This window comes from Oncorhynchus nerka, linkage group LG23 (assembly GCF_034236695.1).
Source record: "Oncorhynchus nerka isolate Pitt River linkage group LG23, Oner_Uvic_2.0, whole genome shotgun sequence".
Lineage (NCBI taxonomy): Eukaryota > Metazoa > Chordata > Actinopteri > Salmoniformes > Salmonidae > Oncorhynchus > Oncorhynchus nerka.
Window position 1 is genome coordinate 12,108,239 of NC_088418.1, and position 22,930 is coordinate 12,131,168.

The 22,930-nt window shown below is 42.5% G+C and overlaps 1 protein-coding gene and 1 pseudogene across 1 annotated transcript; one reads left to right on the forward strand and one right to left on the reverse strand.

Moving 5' to 3' along the window:
- Positions 1 to 7,161, forward strand: part of LOC115106312 (RING finger protein unkempt homolog) — a 31,314-nt pseudogene extending 24,153 nt beyond the window's left edge.
- LOC115124029 (protein unc-13 homolog D-like) lies at positions 6,724 to 22,930 on the reverse strand. Its single transcript, XM_029653401.2, is given in 35 exon segments — positions 6,724 to 7,284; positions 7,359 to 7,564; positions 7,795 to 7,918; positions 8,031 to 8,086; positions 8,088 to 8,149; positions 8,237 to 8,320; positions 8,450 to 8,521; positions 8,965 to 9,079; positions 9,258 to 9,337; positions 10,404 to 10,478; positions 10,607 to 10,813; positions 11,029 to 11,124; positions 11,506 to 11,658; positions 12,497 to 12,617; positions 14,257 to 14,387; positions 14,503 to 14,554; positions 14,752 to 14,849; positions 14,981 to 15,037; positions 15,156 to 15,246; positions 15,443 to 15,564; positions 15,651 to 15,768; positions 15,840 to 15,940; positions 16,810 to 16,902; positions 17,129 to 17,233; positions 17,605 to 17,674; positions 17,818 to 17,889; positions 17,988 to 18,032; positions 19,233 to 19,413; positions 19,576 to 19,642; positions 19,951 to 20,010; positions 20,350 to 20,457; positions 20,633 to 20,689; positions 20,930 to 20,980; positions 21,131 to 21,163; positions 22,765 to 22,930. Coding segments are annotated over 35 exon segments (3,336 nt in total). The 5' UTR covers positions 22,828 to 22,930; the 3' UTR covers positions 6,724 to 7,174.

Genomic DNA, 22,930 nt, shown 5'->3' on the forward strand with positions numbered 1-22,930 from the left:
TTAAAGTTCAATTCGTAATCCTTCTATTGGAAGGATTTAATCATTTGCAATGATGTCTACTTATGACGAGGTAAAATGTTTGTTTCTGTCTCCATATGATATGGTAAATATATCCAATGCAAAATACATCTACATTTAAATGGTATTAATATGAATTTGCATATATTTCAGTTTAATTCCCATATATTCCCATTAATTCACACAAAGTTTCCACCTCTGAATATTCCCCAAACTATAATTATAACTATTACTATACTATAACTGACTATAACTAACTATACTATAACTATAACTATATTATAACTATACTATAACTGACTATACTATAACTATATTATAACTATACTACAACTGACTATACTATAACTGACTATAACTAACTATACTATAACTATAACTATATTATAACTATACTATAACTGACTATACTATAACTATATTATAACTATACTACAACTGACTATACTATAACTAACTATACTATAACTATATTATAACTATACTATAACTGACTATACTATAACTATATTATAACTATACTACAACTGACTATACTATAACTACTATAACTATTACTATACTATAACTTACTATACGGTAACTATAACTATACTATAACTATTACTATGCTATAACTGACTAACTAACTATACTATTACTATACTATAACTAACTATAATATAACTATACTATAACTATATTATAACTATTACTATACTATAACTAACTATACTATAACTATTACTATAACTAACTATACTATACTATAACTAACTATACTATTACTATACTATAACTATACTATAACTATTACTATACTATAACTATATTATAACTATTACTATACTATAACTATATTATAACTATTACTATACTATAACTGACTATAACTAACTATAATATTACTATACTATAACTGACTATAACTAACTATACTATTACTATACTATAACTAACTATACTTTAACTATTACTATACTATAACTAACTATACTATAACTATACTATACCTGACTATACTATAACTAACTATACTGTAACTATTACTATACTATAACTGACTATAACTAACTATACTATAACTATATTATAACTATACTATAACTGACTATACTATAACTAACTATACTGTAACTATAACTATTACTATAACTGACTATACTATTACTATACTATAACTGACTATAACTAACTATACTATAACTGACTATACTATAACTATATTATAACTATTATTATACTATAACTTACTATACCTAACTATAATATAACTATTACTATACTATAACTATACTATAACTATTACTATAACTGACTATAACTAACTATACTATAACGATTACTATACTATAACTGACTATAACAAACTATACTATTGCTATACTATAACTATACTATAACTATCACTATACTATAACTGACTAACTATTACTATTACTATAACTATACTTTAACTGACTATAACTAACTATACTATAACTGTTACTATACTGTAACTGACTAACTAACTATACAATAACTATTGCTATACTATAACTGACTAACTAACTATACTATTACTATACTATCACTATAACTAGCTAACTATACTATTACTATAACTAACTATACTATAAACATTAGTATTACTATACTATAACTATTAGTATTACTATAATTATCTATACTATAGCTATACTATAACTATTAGTATTACTATAACTAAGTATATTATAGCTATTAGTATAACTATAACATAACTATTAGTATAACTACTATAACTATTAGTATTACTATACTATAACTATTGCTATAACTAACTATACTATAACTATTATTATAACTATTATTATAACTATACTATAACTATTATTATAGCTATACTATAACTTAGCATAACTATACTATAACTAACCATTATTATAACTATACTATAACTATTAGTATAACTATACTATACCTATTAGTATAACTATACTATAACTAACTATACTATAACTAGCTAACTATTCTATAACTAACTACTATAGCTATATTATAACTAGTTATACTCTAACTATACTATAACTAGCTAACTATTCTATAACTAACTACTATAGCTATATTATAACTAAGTATACTATAACTAGTTCTACTCTAACTATACTATAACTAACTAACTATACCATAACCATCTATACTATAATTAACTATAACTGTACTATAACTATCTATACTATAGCTATACTATAACAAACTATACTATAACTATACCCAACCCACTGTTAGTCTGCATAATGATTGTAGCACCACCCTCTGTCTCTCTCTAGGACCTGCTGGTGTTCCTCCCAGTGGGTAGTCCTCTGAGTCTGTCTTCCAGTGTTCCCTCCAGCCTGGCAGCCACCCCTCCCAGCCCGGCTCCTCCAGGACCCCTCCACCAGGGCCACCACGGAGCCCCAGCACCAGGCCTTTCCTCAGGCATGAATGCCAATGCACTGCCCTTCTACCCCACCAGCGACACCGTCGAGTCTGTAGTTGGTGAGTCAGTCACGTAGGCACAGAAGACTCTTTCAACTCGTATTACTCTTAATGTCAGAGGAGCTGGCCACTGTACAAGTAGCTAACTATTGTAGTTTACTTCCTAAAATTCCATTCAATTAAAAAAATGATATTTATCCCTGAGGGGCAATTACATAGGTTATCTATAAAGAATATTGACACTGGATCACTTGATTGCCATGGGACCAGGGCTCTAAATTAACATTTTTCATTGGTAGCACTGGTGCTCCCATCTTAAAAATAGTTAGGAGCACAACATACAATCTAGGAGCACAAGAATATATATTTTTGTAATTGATTGAGATACTGCGTATGAGGCCCAAATGAATTCGAGCTACTTTTGAGGCACATGTTGAGCTCTAGAAATGAATATTTAATCCTGTAAAGACATTTGTTTATTATAAAAAGCTAAATGTTGATAGAAAAATCTGCAAAGTAATTTGAAGAATAAGTTTCTACATTGTGTAAAAGCATTATCTATTGAGATGCATTACATTGGAAATTCTACACTGTCTCTTTAAGAGCGTCAAGTTTGTGAGTGACATGTAAGGGCTCAGTCACTCATTCATTGCTATGATCATTGATCTTCTAAAGAAGCTATCCTTTTTCCTTTCTGTGCCCCCAGATGTTTAGATATACTGGTAAAGTAACCAGGATGTTAGCTAGCTAGCTAATGGGGTAACAAGACTGATGCCAGTGAATGGTTTTGGAACTGACCTTCGACATGGTTTTTAAACAATGCCTTACAAACAAACTATTTGGTCCACTGGCAGGTAGGTTAAACACATCTACCAGCCACTCAGAATTTTACCAGCTAATACATTTATTCGCCATAACACCAAAATCCACACTTTATCCGGGTTTTGGATATCAGATATGTTTTCTGGTTTTCACTCTCAAAATCACACTTAAAAAAAAAAAAATAGAAAAGCAACAGAAATGGATGTTCAAAGTCCACAACAATGCTTAAACCACATTAGGAGACCACTTTTGAGGTCTGGGGAAGAAAAATATATAAATATTTAGGAGGGTATAGTTGCCCTTTTAATGTCAATTGCCCACCTAAAGAAAGTGGTGTTTGGCTGGTAGTGTTGCTGTACTGCATGTACAATAGCAGAGTTAGCAAAAACAAAAGACCACCCGATTGAAACTAATCATCATGATATCATATCATTCTGCCAGGTAAGCCTACTTGTTATTTGGAAGGTTTTCTGGGAAGGCCTTGAGAAATGACTGGCTGGCTACACTAAGTGGTAGACAGAGGGATTCCTGTGTCGTCTTCATGAAGTTACCAGAAATACAAAACATCCCCGATGCCTCCTTTCATATTCTTGACATGTAGGCTTTGGATTGATGGAAGCTTTGGCTGGCTTTTTTCTCCAGGGCACTCAGAAACAACGGCCCAGTGAAAACTATTAGTGCAACTCTTACTATCCGGGAGATTTCTCTTCCTGGTCGACACTGGCGCTCCTAAAATGTCAGGTCGCACAGAGAAATATCTAGGAGCACATGCGACCAAAATGGATGCCCTTGTGTGGGACAGATCTGAGTAACTAAACGTTTTGTTTTTGTTGATGCGATGTATAGAGTCAGCTCTGGATGACCTGGACCTGAATGTCTTTGGGATGTCTGCCCTGGAGAGAAGCCTGGACAGCAGCTCAGCGCTGCCCCGAGCCATGCTGGGTGGGTATGGAGCCCAGATACACACACCTACCTGAGGTGATTGTAATGTTTGATTGATTACATTGTTGATTGATTTTGCAGGAGGGAACCAGCTCCAGAGTTCGGCTCCTGTCAACATCCCAGGATCCCTCTGCAGCTCCGCCCCTTTCAGCTCGCCCTCGCCCTCGCCACCAATCAGAGCCCGCCAGTCACCATTCTTCTCCGCTCATCTGTCGCAGTCCGGCCAATCAGAAAGCAGCTTCTTGGGGCCATCTCATAGCTCTCTAGGTTTGTCGACATATTTTTAGATCTTGTATTTGTCTGTTAGATTAGAGGAGATTTAAAAATGTGCCCCAACATTTTCCCGTACTTTCTAGAGACACCTCAACTTAATAAATATTTCTCATGTGTCTCCTGTATTGCAGGTCTGAATGGTATGAGCAGTAGTATCTGGGAGCACCCGTCAGGCCAGGGTTCTCCCGGTACACCGCCGGCCATGCTACCCTCCATGGGCCAGAGCATGGAGGCAGCCCGGGTCAGACAGGAACTAGACGATGCTAACAGACTACTGAAACACTGGGGCCACATCTGGAGACATACAGCACAGGTATGAGGAGTGTGTGTGTGTGTGTGTGCGTGTGTGTGTGTGTGCACCAATAAACCATAAAAAGGGTCAGTTTTAAGAAATGTCTCTCTTCCTTCCCCTTTAATCGCTCTGACGCTCCCTTTTTTCTCATGTTTCTCCCATCACCCTCCCTGTCTACATCACTCTCTCACTCCAGGTGTGGGCGGCGTTGAAGTTGGATGCGGACGAGGCTCACGGCTCGTCCGGTCGGTTAGCTTTACAAGCGGAGCGTGCCAGGTAGGATGAGGAGGAGGCGCAGAGACACCTCCTTCCTCCAGGAGGCGCTGGACGGCATGAGGACAGGAGAAAACCCCCACCTGGCCCTGCACCAGCTACAGCTGATCCACAGACTGCCTGAAGAGTGTGTGGTCAGTCTGCAGGCCCAGCTCTGTACATGTCTACACACCGTGGAGCAGTTAGGGGATACGCTCACATACACCCAGAGCCATGCTTGTTGATGTGAAACATTCCCCAAGTAACTAGCAGGCTTTTCTCTTTCTGTCTTTTTGTCTCTCTCTCTTATTCTTCTCCCCCCCTTCTCTCCTTCTTTTCTCCTCTCTCTCCCCCCACCATCCAGGTGGTGTATAGAAAGCAGAGGCAGTGTTATGTGCTGTGTAGAGGGCAGGGCTCAGTCTCTCAGCCCTGTAGACACGGTCTGCAGTGTGACAGCTGCTCTGCAGAGTGCCCCCTCTGCCCAGAACAGATCCCGGATCAGTTATCCTGACTTAACTCCTCAACTAGCTGCAGCTCGGCGGATGCCCCAACACTGATCTCAGACCAGCCCTAGTCACTTACTCAAAACAGCCCAGTTGACCCTAAAACTAAGTGACTGACTTTAGACCAGATCCAAACCAGTTGTTCTAACGCTATGGAGTATAGGGAGATACTCTGTTGTTTCTTACCTCTGATCCTAGATCAGATATCCTCACCCAGAGACCATCCTGCTTGTCCCTATAGTCAAATGATTCAAGATCAGAAATGTTTTTACTCAAAACACTGCCTGTGCATAAGAAATGATTCGGGATCAGCTCTCCTCACTACAGACCTGACTTTCACCATTACGAACCACACAACTGACTCAGAGTCAGTAAAGGGCACGCTTGACCTCTGTTCCATGATGCTACGGCCTAATGCCTCGATCACACCGACAGCGTCATTACGTTTTGGCACTCCAGAAGTACATTTATTGGAACGCTTCGTTTGCCTTGCAGAGTTGCGTTGTAGAGGAAGTTGTGGTGCGTTCGGTGAGGTAACATACAATTGATTTATCCATTGTATGAGTCAAACTGTATGCATAGATGGATTGACAGAAATGGTAGCAGAAGGTGAATGTTGAACTGTTGTTGTACACACATCCAGATGATGCTGCGTACTATTTTCCACAAGTACCTTGTCGGTGTGATCGAGGCGATAGGGACCACCGCTGAAGACTGCTGCGAGTACAATTCCTTTGTTTTTTTTACAGTTAAAATAAAAAAATATATCTTCTATTTTTCATAGAATTTTCATGCTTTTTTTCTAGAGAAGTGAAGGCAAAGTCAGTAGTTATCATTTTGCTAACGAGACTTCTAGTCAGAGGAGGAATAGGCAAGCATCTCAATAGTTTAAAAAGGCTTCTTCTCCCTTTGCACTGATCTGAAACTACAGGAAGGGAATATGGTGGAAGTCTATAAAGAAATTACAGATGAAGGAATGACAGCTCCGTTTAGACTATTTGGATGCAGCTGTCTGTGTGTGTTACGAGTAGTTTCTGTACGTGACTGACTCTCAGGTTTGCTGTCTGTGTGTGTTACGAGTAGTTTCTGTACGTGACTGACTCTCAGGTTTGCTGTCTGTAATATACTTTAACTGGAAAGATGGGGGCATGTTAAACAACACAATATTGAAAAATATACTAGTCAATTGTGTAGTCTTTAAAATGATGTATATTAGTTAAATTTAATAACAAGGCGCTTCATGTTAACTCAAATGCCATTTAGTTTCTGTCAAACAACCAACTTAAAAAAAAAAAAATTCAAGGTATAATTTTTTGGGGGCGGGGCATAATTTACATTTGTAAGCATTTTAATATTTCACAGTATTTCAAACGGGTGTCAAATATACATTGTTTTTGTATGTCATAATTGCCCCATGCACTGACCACACCAGTTATCAGGTACCACCTCTGCTTTGGATACAGCAGGGGTGTGTGTGCTTGTGTTGCTATCCAGTGAAAAGACATGATCACTGTGAAGAGCACCGGCACTATACACAGACACACACCTGGCACACAGTCCATCCCTTTACTGCATCCAGCAACAGTGTTTCATTGAGTCTGTTTTGGTATAGAACAATAAAATACATGTCTATTTTTGTTATTTGTTATTATGCTCATTGTTTCTCCTCCTGTGACTGTTTTTCTCTCTGTCTGCGTTTCTTCACAAACACCTGGGCCTCCCTCTCTCCTCTCCTCGACTCCAACAGCTTCAGGATACTGTCATCTGGACGAAACGAGCACGCTTCAGTATCATGCAAGTATGTGTTAATTTTCACACAACTTAATTCTAGATCATACCGTTTGGTTTGGGGTGCGTGAGCGGCAGGCGTATCTGGGCCGGGGAAGGGTCTGGCTGGTGCCCTGGCCCCCCTCCGACACCCGGCACTGCCCTCAGAGCCAGGAAGGCCTCCCCCTCGAAGTCGTCTGTTCTCAGGGTGTCATAGTCCAACACGGTCACCACCAGACACGCCCCCGCAGCCTGACACTGCTCCACTGACACCATACTGACGGAGGGAGGCAGGGGGGTACATGGAGAAGAAGACAAAGAGGGGGATGTGGGAGAGATTGATTACCTGTATTGTTCCTGAGGGTAGGAAATGGTAGGAGACTGGTTGAAGCGCAAAAGGTGGTTGTAACTCTTAACATGTTTTCAACAAAGATCTGAGAGGCTTGGATTATCTGCTGCCACCAATGTAGCGACGGAAGGGGCAGCAGTTGGAGCTATAGGGCTTACAACTCGAAGGCCTCGTCGAACAGAGGGTTGAGGTCACAGTTCTTGATCTGGGTGGTGCGAGGCTCCACCTCGGGGAACACATGACGAGGCTCCAGACACAACTGGACAAACGGATCACTGGAACCTGGAGAGGAGGGAGAGAGACACCAGAGATATCGGATCTTTAAGAAGACCTGTCTTGTCCTTTGCCTCGATCTATGTCGATGTAAAAGGGACAAGGAGAGGAAACCACTGACCGTTGGAGTCCATGGGTAGGAGATTAGCTGCGTTCAACACTTCCACTCGAAGTCTGGTCAGACCTCCTGTAGGATGCGATGAGTGTGACCGCGCCATACTTCTCTCCACTGTAAACTTTCTGTTACACAAATGCAGATTCAATCCAATCTATTCTGTATAGCTATGGTTTTCACTGCTGTACAACACAAGTAGAATACACTCTTACCTGTTCCCATACTTTCCTATCCAGGAATTTCTCTATGAGCTGCTGGCAGTTGAGAGAGTTGTGTGTCAAGTGAGATTTCAGAGTCTGAATGAATTGAGGAGAGCGCAGAAAGAGAGAGGGTTATCGTACAGCGTTCATAACACAAGGTCACCCTTTTTCTACATGAACCAAGTTCTAACAATATACTGTGCAATGTAACCAACATGAACTCACTTTGTAGTCGTCTGTGTGTAGGGTCTCCAGCGGCAGTCCGTTCCCCTCAGCATAAAAACACTGCTCCAGACACTGCAACACAGTCAGAATTGTCCTGAAGTGTGTACTTTTAGGAAAGTATTAACCTGGAGTGTGTACTGCAGTACTATACCAACCTGGAGTGTGTACTGCAGTACTATACTAACCTGGAGTGTGTACTGCAGTACTATACTAACCTGAAGTGTGTACTGCAGTACTATACTAACCTGAAGTGTGTACTGCAGTACTATACTAACCTGGAGTGTGTACTGCAGTACTATACTAACCTGGAGTGTGTACTGCGGTACTATACTAACCTGGAGTGTGTACTGCGGTACTATACTAACCTGGAGTGTGTACTGCGGTACTATACTAACCTGGAGTGTGTACTGCGGTACTATACTAACCTGGAGTGTGTACTGCGGTACTATACTAACCTGGAGTGTGTACTGCGGTACTATACTAACCTGGAGTGTGTACTGCAGTACTATACTAACCTGGAGTGTGTACTGCAGTCGTTGACAGAACACCATGAGTCCTCCCTCTTGTTTCTGCTGTGTAGCCACCTGGTATAAGGTTCTTATGGAGTTAGTCCACAACGGAGTCAACAGACTGGGGAAGGAAGGAAGGGGGAGATGAAAATATTTCAAAAGCTTGTAAACCACTGCTCTAAGAACACGGAGGGTAATACATCCTCAGTACTGGTTGAACCACAGGTGAGTGTGTGTGTTGGGTACTACAGGTGTGTGTGTGTGTGTGTGTGTGTGTGTGTGTGTGTGTGTGTATACACCTGTTAAAGTTCTCCTGGACCAGGTTCTCATTCATGTACTGCAGCTCTTTCTCCAGATATTTCATCAGAGGAACCACAGCCTGGGATGGTGGACGTATGGAGCAGTACAGTGACATGTTTACATCAGCCAGCGTAAACTAGGGCCCTGTGTTTCTGACAATCATGTCACATGACCTGGATTTGAAAAGCTTTTAAATAAAAGGTTTTTAACAAACTCTCCCATTTTCTTTTTTTTAATGTCAGATGGTCCGGCACCATCAGACAATAGAGCCACACAGTGGAAGTGTCATAATACCCATAAAACCTAGCGGTCAAACAAGGAAATGGTTCCAATCGTTTTTCCCATAGGGGATTTTAGAAACCCTTATAATAAGGGCTTTGTTTTGTGAAGTCTTACCCTGGTGTGGCGTTTTGTTGACCATGTAGATCTCTTTAGGACAAGGTGACTTTTATCAATATAGTCGGCTCTATTTATACTTCAATTATATCATTATAATTAGCATCAAAGTAGACATCGTTCAAAACTACAAAATCCTGCAAATTCTACCTGACACCGTTTCTAACAGGTATTGTGTACATTTAAAACTTGCCCAAGACAGTTTACAGATTTGTCAATTTAAACAAATGTAGCCAATTTATGAATTCCTAAATTTAGTTTATATTAGATAGTTAATCCAGAGATTCTTACCTTTGCCTCGATTTGTCACTCTCATCCAGAGCATCATGGCATTTGTAGTTCTGTATGATAGCCATATTATCAGCTAATTAGCATTTCATTTTGGGGCCGGTGAATGTATTGACAAATGTCAGCTTGTCCTAGAGAGATTTACACGGTTATCAAAACATCACACCAGGGTGAGCCTTCACTAAACACAGCCCTTTTTATAAGTGTTTCTAAAATCCTCTATGGAAAAAAACGATTGGAACCATTTCCTTGTTTGACAGCTAGGTTTTATGGGTATTATGACTCATACTGTGGTACTCTATTGCTTTCATTCTAATTTCTGGAGATAAAGGGTCAAGTCTAGGTAATGTGACATGATAGCCCAATACATAGAGTCCTAATCATCATAACACAAAAGGAAATGGTTGTCTATAAATCCAGTATCGCTGAATTGGAAATGGCTAATGATGACAGTTTCTTACATCTTCAGTGGACTTGGAGGGGAGTCGGCGTCGAGTAGACATGCTGCGGACGTATGTCTCAATGTCTGAATTCAGCTAGAAAGAGACAGAGAGTCTTGAAATTCTATATTGAAGAAGGGGACCAAAGGCCAATTTCTCAATATGGTCTGGGTCTCTTTTGACTGCGGTCCATCTAAACCCTCCCCAGCCCTCTCTCCTCCTACCTTCCGTCCAACGGTCTCTAAGGCAGAGCGTATCTCTCTGCTGAGGACCCCCTGTGCATGCTGCAGCTGTGAGGGGAGCACGTTGTGGAACTGAGGGTCCCCTATCACGTGACGTGTGCGTTCTCGAAGCGCTGCCCAGTTGAGCTGCTGGGGCAGGCGGGTCAGCACCGACCTCAGGTGTTCCAAGTCATTCACTACTACACACAGCTGGAGGAGGGAGGGGAGCGGAGGGAGGAGGAGGAGAGGAAGGGAGGAGGGGTGAGATTGAGAGACACAGAGAGGTGGCAATTAACACAATTCATTCACTTGAATGTAGTTAAGAGAAAAGGAGATAGAGAGAGAGAAGGACAAGAGGGAAGAAAGATTGTGCAGAGAGGAATGAAAGTGGAAGAGATACGAAGGAGGAGTGTTCATTCCTTCACCTTGTTGACAGCGCTGCTGTGGTCAGAGTTCTCAGACAGCTCTCTGACCCGCTCCTTCAGGATACGACAGTAGTTCACCACGATCTTACACACGTCCTGAACACACACACACACACACACACACACATTAAAATGAGCTAAATCTTGTATACCAACAATATTAAATGTGTGTATTTTATACCTTTATTTAACTAGGCAAGTCAATTAAGAACAACTTTTTATTTACAATGACGGCCCACCCCAACCCAGACGATGCTGGGTCAATTGTGCACTGCCCTATGGGACTCCAATCACAGCCGGATGTGATGCAGCCTGGACATGAACCAGGTACTGCAGTGACGCCTCTTGCACTGAGATGTGGTGTCTTAGACCACTGCGCCACTCGGGAGCCCCAAGTATGATAGAGCACGTTCTTGTCTGATTATGATGAGATACTATGTGTATTTGCATGATCATGCATTTTTTGTGATGCACTACCTCAGTGAGTTTGACCATTAGCATGAAGGCCTCCTCAGGGTCTGGCCAGGAGAGCTGCTCCCACAGCTGACAGATGGGCTGGACACAGGCCACCAGGTCTACGGCTGATGAGCTGTGTTTGATGGGCACCATCCCCGACTGAAGCGGCTGCAGCTGGGGGAAGAGAGGGTGGACGGGTTGAGTATCTCACCTAGCTTTAAAGTGTACAGTAAATATTACCTGGTAGGGGGACGGGTTGAGTATCTCACCTAGCTTTAAGGTGTACAGTAAATATTACCTGGTAGGGGGACGGGTTGAGTATCTCACCTAGCTTTAAAGTGTACAGTAAATATTACCTGGTAGGGGGACGGGTTGAGTATCTCACCTAGCTTTAAGGTGTACAGTAAATATTACCTGGTAGGGGAGGGTTGAGTATCTCACCTAGCTTTAAGGTGTACAGTAAATATTACCTGGTAGGGGGACGGGTTGAGTATCTCACCTAGCTTTAAGGTGTACAGTAAATATTACCTGGTAGGGGGACGGGTTGAGTATCTCACCTAGCTTTAAGGTGTACAGTAAATATTACCTGGTAGGGGGACGGGTTGAGTATCTCAACTAGCTTTAAGGTGTACAGTAAATATTACCTGGTAGGGGGACGGGTTGAGTATCTCAACTAGCTTTAAGGTGTACAGTAAATATTACCTGGTATCTATTCTATAAACTGGGCTGGTTCGAGCCCTGAATGCTGACTGGCTGACAGCTGTGGTATATCAGACCGTATATCACGGGTATGACAAAACATTTATTTGTACTGCTCTAATTACGTTGGTAACAAGTTTATAATAGCAATAAGGCACCTCGGGGGTTTGTGATAGCCAATATACCACTCTGCGATGCGTCCTGCCTAAGAACTGCCCTTAGCCGTGGTATATTGGCCGTATACCACATCCCGTCGGGCCTTACTGCTTAATTATACTGCTTCACTAGGTGTTATGTTATTACAGTATGTTACCTGGTCCACCTGCACAGCTCTCTCCACCCTGTCCTGAGTGGTGCTGAAGGCCTTGTTCAACCAATAGGGAAGCGCCTCACGGAAGCCCTCATGGAAGTTAGTCAGCTCCAACAGTTTAACACTGAAACAACACAACAGCCTTAGCTCTACACTGAGTGTACCAAACATTAGGAACACCTTCCTAATATTGAGTTTCACCCCCCCCTCCCTTCTGCCCTCAGAATAGCCTCCATTCATTGGGGCATGGACTCTACAAGGTGTCGAAAGCGTTCCACAGAGATGCTGGCCCACGTTGACTCCAATGCTTCCCACAGTTTTGTCAAGTTGGCTGGATGTCCTTTGCGTGGTGGACCATTCTTGATACACACAGGAAACTGTTGAGTGGGAAAAACCCAGCAGCATTACAGTTCTTGACACAAACCGGTGCGCCTGGCACCTGCTACCATACTCCGTTCAAAGGCACTTACATCTTTGGTCTTGGATGTAGGACAATTGAGACATGGATTGTGTGTGTGTGCCATTCATTGGGTGAAAAAAATATATAAGTGTCGTTGAACTGAAGCTGTTCTAAGGGGAGGGAGAGTGCAACTCAATATTTGGAAGGTGTTCTTAATGTTTTGTCCACTCAGTGTATATAGTGTAGTAATGTGAAGTACTGAGTATGTATCAGGGAGTAGTGTGTTAGTAGTATGTAGTACTGGGTATATAGTATAAGGGAGTAATTTGTACTACCGAGCAACATTAACTAAAAAATGTTTTGTCACTGAGCAAATGTCAAGTGTTTACTGTGAAAACTGCCAAGTGGCCTACTGTGGCTATTTGATCATAATGTAGTACTACCAGAGTGGTCGACCATCAAAAACAATGGAGAAAAATGTATCCCATAACATTTTAACATGGAAATAGCTGTTCTATCGTTCAGACTACAGTAGCAGTGTGGTGTTCAATGTAGGCCTACATTCTATGAGACTTTTGAAGAAGAAAAAACATGCAGGGCTTGACATTTTAACCTGTTATTTCACTTGGTCCCTCAGACAAGGAGCTGACTGAAGAAATCACTTTACAAAATAAAATGTATTATTATTCCCATACCATTATTACAGAGAATGAGACAAATTATGCTTCTCTCTAGTTATGCTTCTCTCTCTTCTCTCTCTCTATTGGCTACTTATTCAAGACCGTCTCAAAATACAACGCCGCCCCTTTAAGACATAAAAAGCTCTGGCTTTTCAAATATAGCTAGAAATGCATACATTTTGTGCTCTTGTTGGAAGCAAGCACACTCCCATTACTGACTACTAATGATCTATAACTGGGCTAAAAACTCACTAACTAGTAAAGGATATGAACAAAATGTGCCCACGTGTCTACATGCAGCTCTCGCTTTGATATCAAAACAAGTGCATCAACTCATACCGCTCATGCTGTAAACACAGTCCAGTTCAAAGTGACTGGCACAGACACATATTTGGCCATCGCTATAGGCATATAGGCCTCCTTCAGCTCTGATTGGTTATGACCCCCCCGTCTGGGTACGGGCCTGAGTCGTGCTTGCCAATGAAATGGTTAGTTTTGCATACTAAATCTAGCATAGTTTATTTTGTTTCGGTATATTACAATTAAAATTCCCACAGTTGAGCAAAATGTTGATAGTGTTAACTGAAGGGGAAAACAGCAGAAAGTTGAGTGCGGACTCGCATGCATGCAGCTAACAGGGTTTGTTACTACTGAGTATGTAGTATAAGGGAGTAACCTCTGACCTTTTCTGTAGGAAGGCCTTGTCTTTGTGGATGGCCTGTAGACTCAGGTAGAGAGGGAACAAGCCATTGGCTAGACTCTGCTCCATCTTACCCTCCAGTTGGTTTAGGGTGTCCCTCACCTCCCCCGCCAACTGAGAGAGAGAGAGAAAGAGAGAGACACAGAGACAGAGAGAGAGAGAAGCAGTGAGTTACACAGTGGAGAGGGGGAGGTAGGGAGTAATGCAGTTATCTTTCACAGCCACTTACCAGGGAGTCCAGCTTTTGGTAGACTATAGTGAACACATCAACCTGCACAGCACTACACAGAGAGAGAGAAACCCATTCAAGTCCATTCATGTGATTAACAGTCAGACCTTCTTCGTATTCAAGACAGATAATGTGACCTCCCTCCATACAGTCGTTCTGTGTGGTCGTCTGTCTCCTACCTGATAAACCCTCTAATGTGACCTCCCTCCATACAGTCGTTCTGTGTGCCTCCTACTGTGTGTCTCCTACCTGACAAACACTCTATTCCAGCTGTCCTTGTTGTGCTTGATGTCCTCCTGCACTTCACCTATCAGCCTCGAGAGGGCACTCACGGTCTCTGTCATGTCCTGGTAAGGGGGAGGAAGGGCAGGGTGGGGATGAAAAGAGAGATAAAGTTACAGAATGTAGGAAAATAAATGCTTGATGTTCTTTTGAATGTGATATGTGTGAGGGGTCTCTTTGTTTGTCTGCAGCCTACCTTGGTCATGGGCTGGTGTAATCCCTTCTTAATGGAGAACCACTCCTGTGTACCACACTGAGGAAAACAAAGACTTTCAGTCCAACAGAGTAACATAGCTCTGTAGATCGTTTAACAGATAGTTCATACCATATTAACTGTAGTCTTTAAAAGTGGTCTTTCGCTATGTACTCACGTGCACCGCGTCATTGACCTCGTCGTGCAGGTCAAACTGAGCCGGGTTCAGCTTCTGAAACGCCCGCGTCTTACATATCTGGGACAGGATTCTAAAACACACAGTTTGTTCATCAGATGTGTTTTAAACACATACTATATGACACACACACACACGCACACGCGCACGCACGCACGCACACACACACACACACACAGACACACGAACACACAGACACACCACACACGAACACACAGACACACCACACACACACACACGCACGCACACACACACTCGCAGCAGGGTACCTGAGTAGTGTGTGTAGGCGAGGGTTAGCGTCCTGTGTTGGGGGAAAGATGTCTCTGTATTTGGCCACGAGACACAGTCCGTACTGCAGGAAACCATGGAGAGAGTCCCCTAGCTCCTGTTTCTGCACGTATGTCCATGTGTTTATTTCATTAGTAAATAATATACAGTATATAATATGTCAAGTAAGGAAAGGAAGAACTGTTTTACCTGTTGGTAGGGCAGCTCCTGTTGGTGCCAGTGGTACTCTATACTGGTCAGCTGCTGCAGTAGCAGTGAGGAGTCCACCTCTAAACTCTGGTAAAGTTTACTGTAGGCCACCCACTTCCTGTAAGACATATGTCAACGTGTACGTGAGTGTGTGTGTGTGTGTGTGTGTGTTGAGTGTGTGGTACTTACGCCAGATCCTGCAGGAAAGGTGAGAGGTCATTCTGAGTGGCGTATAGTTCCAACAGGGTCTGTCCTTCCCCACACAAGTCTCCTTTCCACGGACCACTACCCTGGGGGAGAGAGAGGTGTATTGCCTTCACAGATGAACCACTAGAGGTATACTACCCTGAGGGAGAGAGAGGTGTATTGCCTTCACAGATGAACCACTAGATGTATACTATCCTGGGGGAGAGAGAGGTGTATTGCCTTCACAGATGAACCACTAGATGTATACTATCCTGGGGGAGAGAGAGGTGTATTGCCTTCACAGATGAACCACTAGATGTATACTACCCTGGGGGAGAGAGAGGTGTATTGCCTTCACAGATGAACCACTAGATGTACATATATGACTGTCAGATGTTCAAACTGAACTGTTTATTACATGTTGCTTAGAGATGTGTGACTGAACAAACAGTTACCTGTTGCTTAGAGATGTGTGACTGAACAAACTGTTACCTGTTGCTTAGAGATGTGTGACTGGACAAACAGTTACCTGTTGCTTAGAGATGTGTGACTGGACAAACGGTTACCTGTTGCTTAGAGATGTGTGACTGGACAAATGGTAACCTGTTGCTAAGAGATGTGTGACTGGACAAATGGTTACCTGTTGCTTAGAGATGTGTGACTGGACAAACTATTACCTGTTGCTTAGAGATGTGTGACTGAACAAACTGTTACCTGTTGCTTAGAGATGTGTGACTGGACAAACAGTTACCTGTTGCTTAGAGATGTGTGACTGGACAAACTGCTACCTGTTGCTTAGAGATGTGTGACTGAACAAACTGTTACCTGTTGCTTAGAGATGTGTGACTGGACAAACAGTTACCTGTTGCTTAGAGATGTGTGACTGGAGAAACTGTTACCTGTTGCTTAGAGATGTGTGACTGGACAAACTGTTACCTGTTGCTTAGAGATGTGTGACTGGACAAACAGTTACCTGTTGCTTAGAGATGTGTGACTGAACAAACTGCTGTAGGATCCCACAGTAGTTGACGTAGGCACTACGACCTGCACTCAATGTCCCGTCTCTCTGTCACAGAGAAACACATTGTAATGAGTATGTTTCTTTGTCATCCAGTAGATCACAAACTAGATCAACTCTCACAAAAAATCCCACATATCTCAAAGTTTCTGTTAGAGAAAAACCACCCTGCTCTTTGGGCGTTTATCTCATCAGTCTGACCATATATTTAAATTGACATGGTTGGTTTTATGTGTTCATTACATTATGTTGTAGAGGGACTTGAGCTCTATACCTCTTTGTGGGTGAATTTGAGCTGCAGATGACACTGGCCCCGATCTGGATACGTCTCTGTTCTAGGCTCCAGGACATACCAGTTATCCTCTGTACAATGCAGGTCCTATACACACACACACACACACACACACACACACACACACACACACACACACACACACACACACACACACACACTGGTGGTTGAGCGTCATGGTGGGTGAGCGTGGGTGAGCATGGTGGTTGAGCGTCATGGTGGGTGAGCGTCATGGTGGTTGAGCGTCATGGTGGTTGAGCGTCATGGTGGGTGAGCGTCATGGTGGGTGAGCGTCATGGTGGGTGAGCGTCATGGTGGGTGAGCGTCATGGTGGGTGAGCGTCATGGTGGGTGAACGTCATGGTGGGTGAGAGTCATGGTGGGTGAGCGTCATGGTGGGTGAGCGTCATGGTGGGTGAGCGTCATGGTGGGTGAGTGTGTGTGTAGAAACTGCTTCACCTTCAGTTTCAGAACAATGTTTCCCAAGAAATCATCCTGGCCTTTTAATTTCTTAGCATCCTTGATCATCCTGAATGGGAACATAAACAATCAACATTGGGATATTGTGTGAGTGTGTGTGAGTGTGTGTATGTGTGTGTATGTGTGTGTGTGTGTGTGTGTGTGTGTGTGTGTGTGTGAGAGTGAGTGCGTGTATGCGTGTGTGAGCTCTACCTCCTCAGTCCATGGAAGTTGGTTCTGATCTCTTCAAGCTTCTGTGCCAGAGACACCTCCTCATCCCTGTCCCTACGAGAGAGAGATCAGACATTAATATGGAAAAAGATTTTCTGTTGGTTTCTTTTCCTTCAAGCCGAATAACAAACAGTAGACTACTGGTTACTCACCACATCTCCATGTGGAAGCTTGCCCCGTCAGTTTCTTCAAACTCCCTACCAGCCCAGGGTAAGAGAGAGGTTTATAATCTTCATGAAAGACACTTAATATATTTAAAATAATATATATATTTACAAAAAATGGGGGATTGGAAATGATGCAGACAATTACATTGATAGAAGCCACAATCTATCTGCACTATTAAAGCTGATCTACACCCTAAAATAATAATAATAAACTGAAATACAAATAAAAGACACTACATGAGTAGCTTCAGTGTTCACTTTATCAGGACGTTCAAGGCGGTACAAACTGATCTGGGACCAGCCTATCAGCACGTTCAAGGCGTTACAAACTGATCTGGGACCAGGCTATCAGGACGTTCAAGGCGGTACAAACTGATCTGGGACCAGGCTATCAGGACGTTCAAGGCGGAACAAACTGATCTGGGACCAGGCTATCAGGACGTTCAAGGCGGAACAAACTGATCTGGGACCAGGCTATCAGGACGTTCAAGGCGGTACAAACTGATCTGGGACCAGGCTATCAGGACGTTCAAGGCGGTACAAACTGATCTGGGACCATGATATCAGGATGTTCAAGGCTGTACAAACTGATCTGGGACCAGCCTATCAGGACGTTCAAGACGGTACAAACTGATCTGGGACCAGGCTATCAGGACATTCAAGGCGGTACAAACTGATCTGGGACCAGCCTATCAGGACGTTTAAGGCGGTACAAACTGATCTGGGACCAGGCTATCAGGACGTTCAAGGCGGTACAAACTGATCTGGGACCAGGCTATCAGGAAGTTCAAGGCGGTACAAACTGATCTGGGACCAGGCTATCAGGACGTTCAAGGCGGTACAAACTGATCTGGGACCAGGCTATCAGGACGTTCAAGGCTGTACAAACAGGGACCCGGCTATTTCAAGCACCCTATGTAAAACTCATAGGTGTGTTCTATGTATGTAACAGATAGAGCAACACCTCACGGCACAACGCCTCATCCCTATTTGACCTCGATAGTTTGTGTGTATGTATTGATATGTAGGCTACTTGTGTCATTTTTTAATGTATGTAGTTCTGTCCTTGAGCTGTTCTCGTCTATTAATGTTCTGTATTATGTCATGTTTCATGTTTTGTGTGAACCCCAGGAAGTGTAGCTGCTGCTTTTGCAACAGTTAATGGGGATCCTAATAAAATAACAAATAGAACATAGAACATAGAACCTATCTAAATGTTCCTTCACGCACAGTACGAAGGTTTGGTTCCAGATGGGGTTGAGGGTCTGTTTCTTGGTTTCTGTCGTGTAAACCTCCTCGTCTGAGACGGCGTCCTTCACCACGGCTTTACGGGGTTTAGATCTGGACCGTCGTGTCTTGCTCTCCTTCTCATCCTCCAGGATGGTCAGCAAGCAGTATGGGTCACTGAAACCTGGGGACAACACATCACACCGGAGGATTCACAGACCACAACTGCTAGATCTGCTGTTCCTAAACGGACCAACCTAAATCCAGAACTCTCTTGGACACCTCCAGGTAACCAAAGTAGTTGAAGTACATTTGATTGTGTTCACAGATCTGAAGTATGACGTACCACTGATGTCTTTTCCCAGGATGCCCTTGGCTTCCTTCACAGTGGCCATCAGACAGTAGACTGGAGGCTGTGGACAAGACTCAAACTTCGTATGACAGAACCAGTGGAGGCTGCTGAGGGGAGAACAGCTCATAATAACGGCTGGAACGGAGCAGATGGAATGGCATCAAACACCTGGTAACCATGGAAACCAATGTGTTTGATGTATTTGATACCATTCCATTGATTCCTCTCCAGTCATTACCACGAGCCCGTCCTCCCCAATTAAGGTGCCACCAACCTCCTGTGGACATAACCCCCTTAGATGCTGTATAGGTAAATACTGCTGGGTCAAATGGCTTCTCCTAGAAGTATGAAACTCCTCTGCGTACTCACCTCTGTGTTCTGGACCCTCTCTGTCAAACTCTGGTGCTCATCCTCTGCCATAGAGAAAGCCTGAAGGGGGAGGGGTAGTTTGATAGCAACAAGGTACTGTATTAGTATTTGGACAATAAAATAATCAGAACACATTTGATCAGTGAGAGGTATAGGATAGAGTAAGTTGAGAGTGTTTGGTTAGATGTCATGTCTGTGAGAGGTTTAGGATAGAGTAAGTTGAGAGTGTTTGGTTAGATGTCATGTCTGTGAGAGGGTTAGAATAGAGTAAGTTGAGAGTGTTTGGTTAGATGTCATGTCTGTGAGAGGTTTAGGATAGAGTAAGTTGAGAGTGTTTGGTTAGATGTCATGTCTGTGAGAGGGTTAGAATAGAGTAAGTTGAGGGTGTTTGGTTGTCACCTCTCTGATGTATTGGTGCAGCTGGTTATCAGTGAAGACCTCTGCTGAGGCTGGCTTCCCCAGCTTGTGGATGATGGTGTACAGCAGCTCTTTATACAGCGGCTTGAGCTGGGGGGGGCAACAAACATCAACCATTAATAGGGTCTCTTAAACGACATACTAATGTGCCACCTCCTGGAGCTAAAAAGTCTATGAAAAAGAGCAGAATACTTATGTTACAGCGCTGACACCTCTAAAAAAGTCTATGAAAACGAGCAGAATTATTCTGTTATAGCGCTGATACCTCTTGCTCCTTGTGTCTCTTCCCCTTCTCTTCTGGGTTCTCATTCTCTTTAAAGTCCTGAAAGTACATCCCCATCCTGTTATCTACTGTGGGTTCTTAATTCAGGAAGTGCTGAAGTCACAAAGTCACAGTTCGTGAAGTTATTGTGTACGAGCCTACTTGGTAGTTTATTTGATCATGGCAGATACAAACAAGACACGGCATCGTTGATTATGATATTTATTGCATCAGGCTTTGGCTCATACTGCTTATTAACAACATTAGTCCTTATGTGGAGAAAATAGGAGCTGGACCTACCCTCTTGTCCTTCTGTCTCCTGGTCATCCCCAGTTTACGGGCAGGGGAGCTCTGAGAAGGAGGGGGAGGAGGAAGGCAGTTACACACAATACATTTATACAGTAACCCTTGTTTGTGGGAAGCAGATATGGCAAAATAGCATTCATATTTCTGGCATATTTAAAATATGTTGTTGAAGTGGAGAGGTTCTGCTCACTGTACCTGTCTCTGTCTGTTCCTGGTTGAGCCACGAGCCTGTATGTGGAAGAGAAACAACCCAGTTTAGCCACTGGTGGTCAGGAAACCCGTGGCCCTACACTATAGACGGGCCAACGGTACTTGCCGTGACATATCAACAGTGCAACAGTGGGGAGCTTGGGAAATGTCTGTGTTTTTAATGTGGAAATATCTCATGCAAATAGCAGGGTGACACTAGTTAGGTCAGGGACTTCCTCATGTGAGGCAATACGGGAACTACTCGTCTCCAGTTTCAGAACAAAAAATATAGGACAGGATAAGAAAGATCTGACAAGGACACAGATAAAACAGGAATGCATACACATACACACACACACATGCATTCACAGACACGCGGGTATAAAAACTATGTATTTCTCGTCCGTGGTTCTTCTATGAGAAGTGAAAACACCTCCCTCGGTGTCGTCTGATTTCCCGAAACACTGATCATGCCGAATTATGATTCATGGTCACATCCCACTGGGTACAGACATCATTTCAACGTCTAGTCTTGATTGACATTTGGTTAAATTGTTAACTAACTAATTCAATGTGAAATCAACCAAAATTGTCACAATGTCATTAGATTTAGGTTAAAAGTTTGGGGAAAAACATACTAAATTCCCTTATGTTGAGGACTCATTAAAATCCAATGAGTTTTCCATGTTGATTCAATGTCATCACATTTTTATGTGGAATGTGGAAACAACGTCGATTGAACCAGTTTTTAACCAAGTGGGATCTTATCTTAGAATACCAAATGGACTGCATGTAACACTCACAGAACGAGTACATTCATAATAGACAACAGTCAGCTAGTCTTATCAAAACATCAATGATCATGACACATTTTCGGCTCAATACAAAGATATGTTCAAGTCACTCAAAACAGAAGAGCATTTCACCGATGGTGAAAATAAAGTTTCGCAAACCGATTTGACCTCAGCATCCGTTTTTTTGTTGTTGAGGCCATCATCCCAAACTGTTATCCGAGAGGCCATCATCCCAAACTGTTATCCGAGAGGGCATCAAACCCCCAACACATACACACACATTGGAACCTGATGATGTCCATAGTGGCAACATGTAAATACCAATACGATGAATGTGTTTCACAGAAGAGGAATGCCGTGGATCTATTTTGATCCTTATTACAGACAAATGAGAAAAAACATACAGTGAGGTCCAGAGGTATTTGGACAGTGACAATTGTTGTTGTTGTTTTGGCTCTGTACTCCAGCACTTTGGATATGAAATGATACAATGACTATGTGGTTAAAGTGCAGCTAGTCAGCTTTAATTGTAAGGTATTTTCATCCATATTGGCTGAACCGTTGAAATTACAACACTTTTTTAGGGAACCAAAAGTAATTGGACAAATTCTACTAATACTAAACCTTTCACTACTTTAATACAATAGCAGTGAATTTGTCCAAATTCTTTTGTTTCCCTAAAACGAGGGGACTATGTACAAAAACTGATGTAATTTGTAAATGGTTCATTCGATATGAAATCCAAATGTTCTGTAGTGCAGAGCCAAAACAACAACAAAATGGTCACTGTTGGACCTCACTGTATTGAATTAACTTATTTGTAACACAACAAAGTTTGGTACTTGCCTGGTCGGGAGGTTGCAGCAGGTTGTCTCCGATTGTGGACAACCCATCCTGGCTTGGCATCATGGTTGAGGTGGATGAACAGCCAAATACCCTTCTCTGCGGAGGCTGTGTGGCTGAAGGTTTTCTGCTGTGTTTAAAGGAATGGGAGGCAGTGAGAGGTTATACA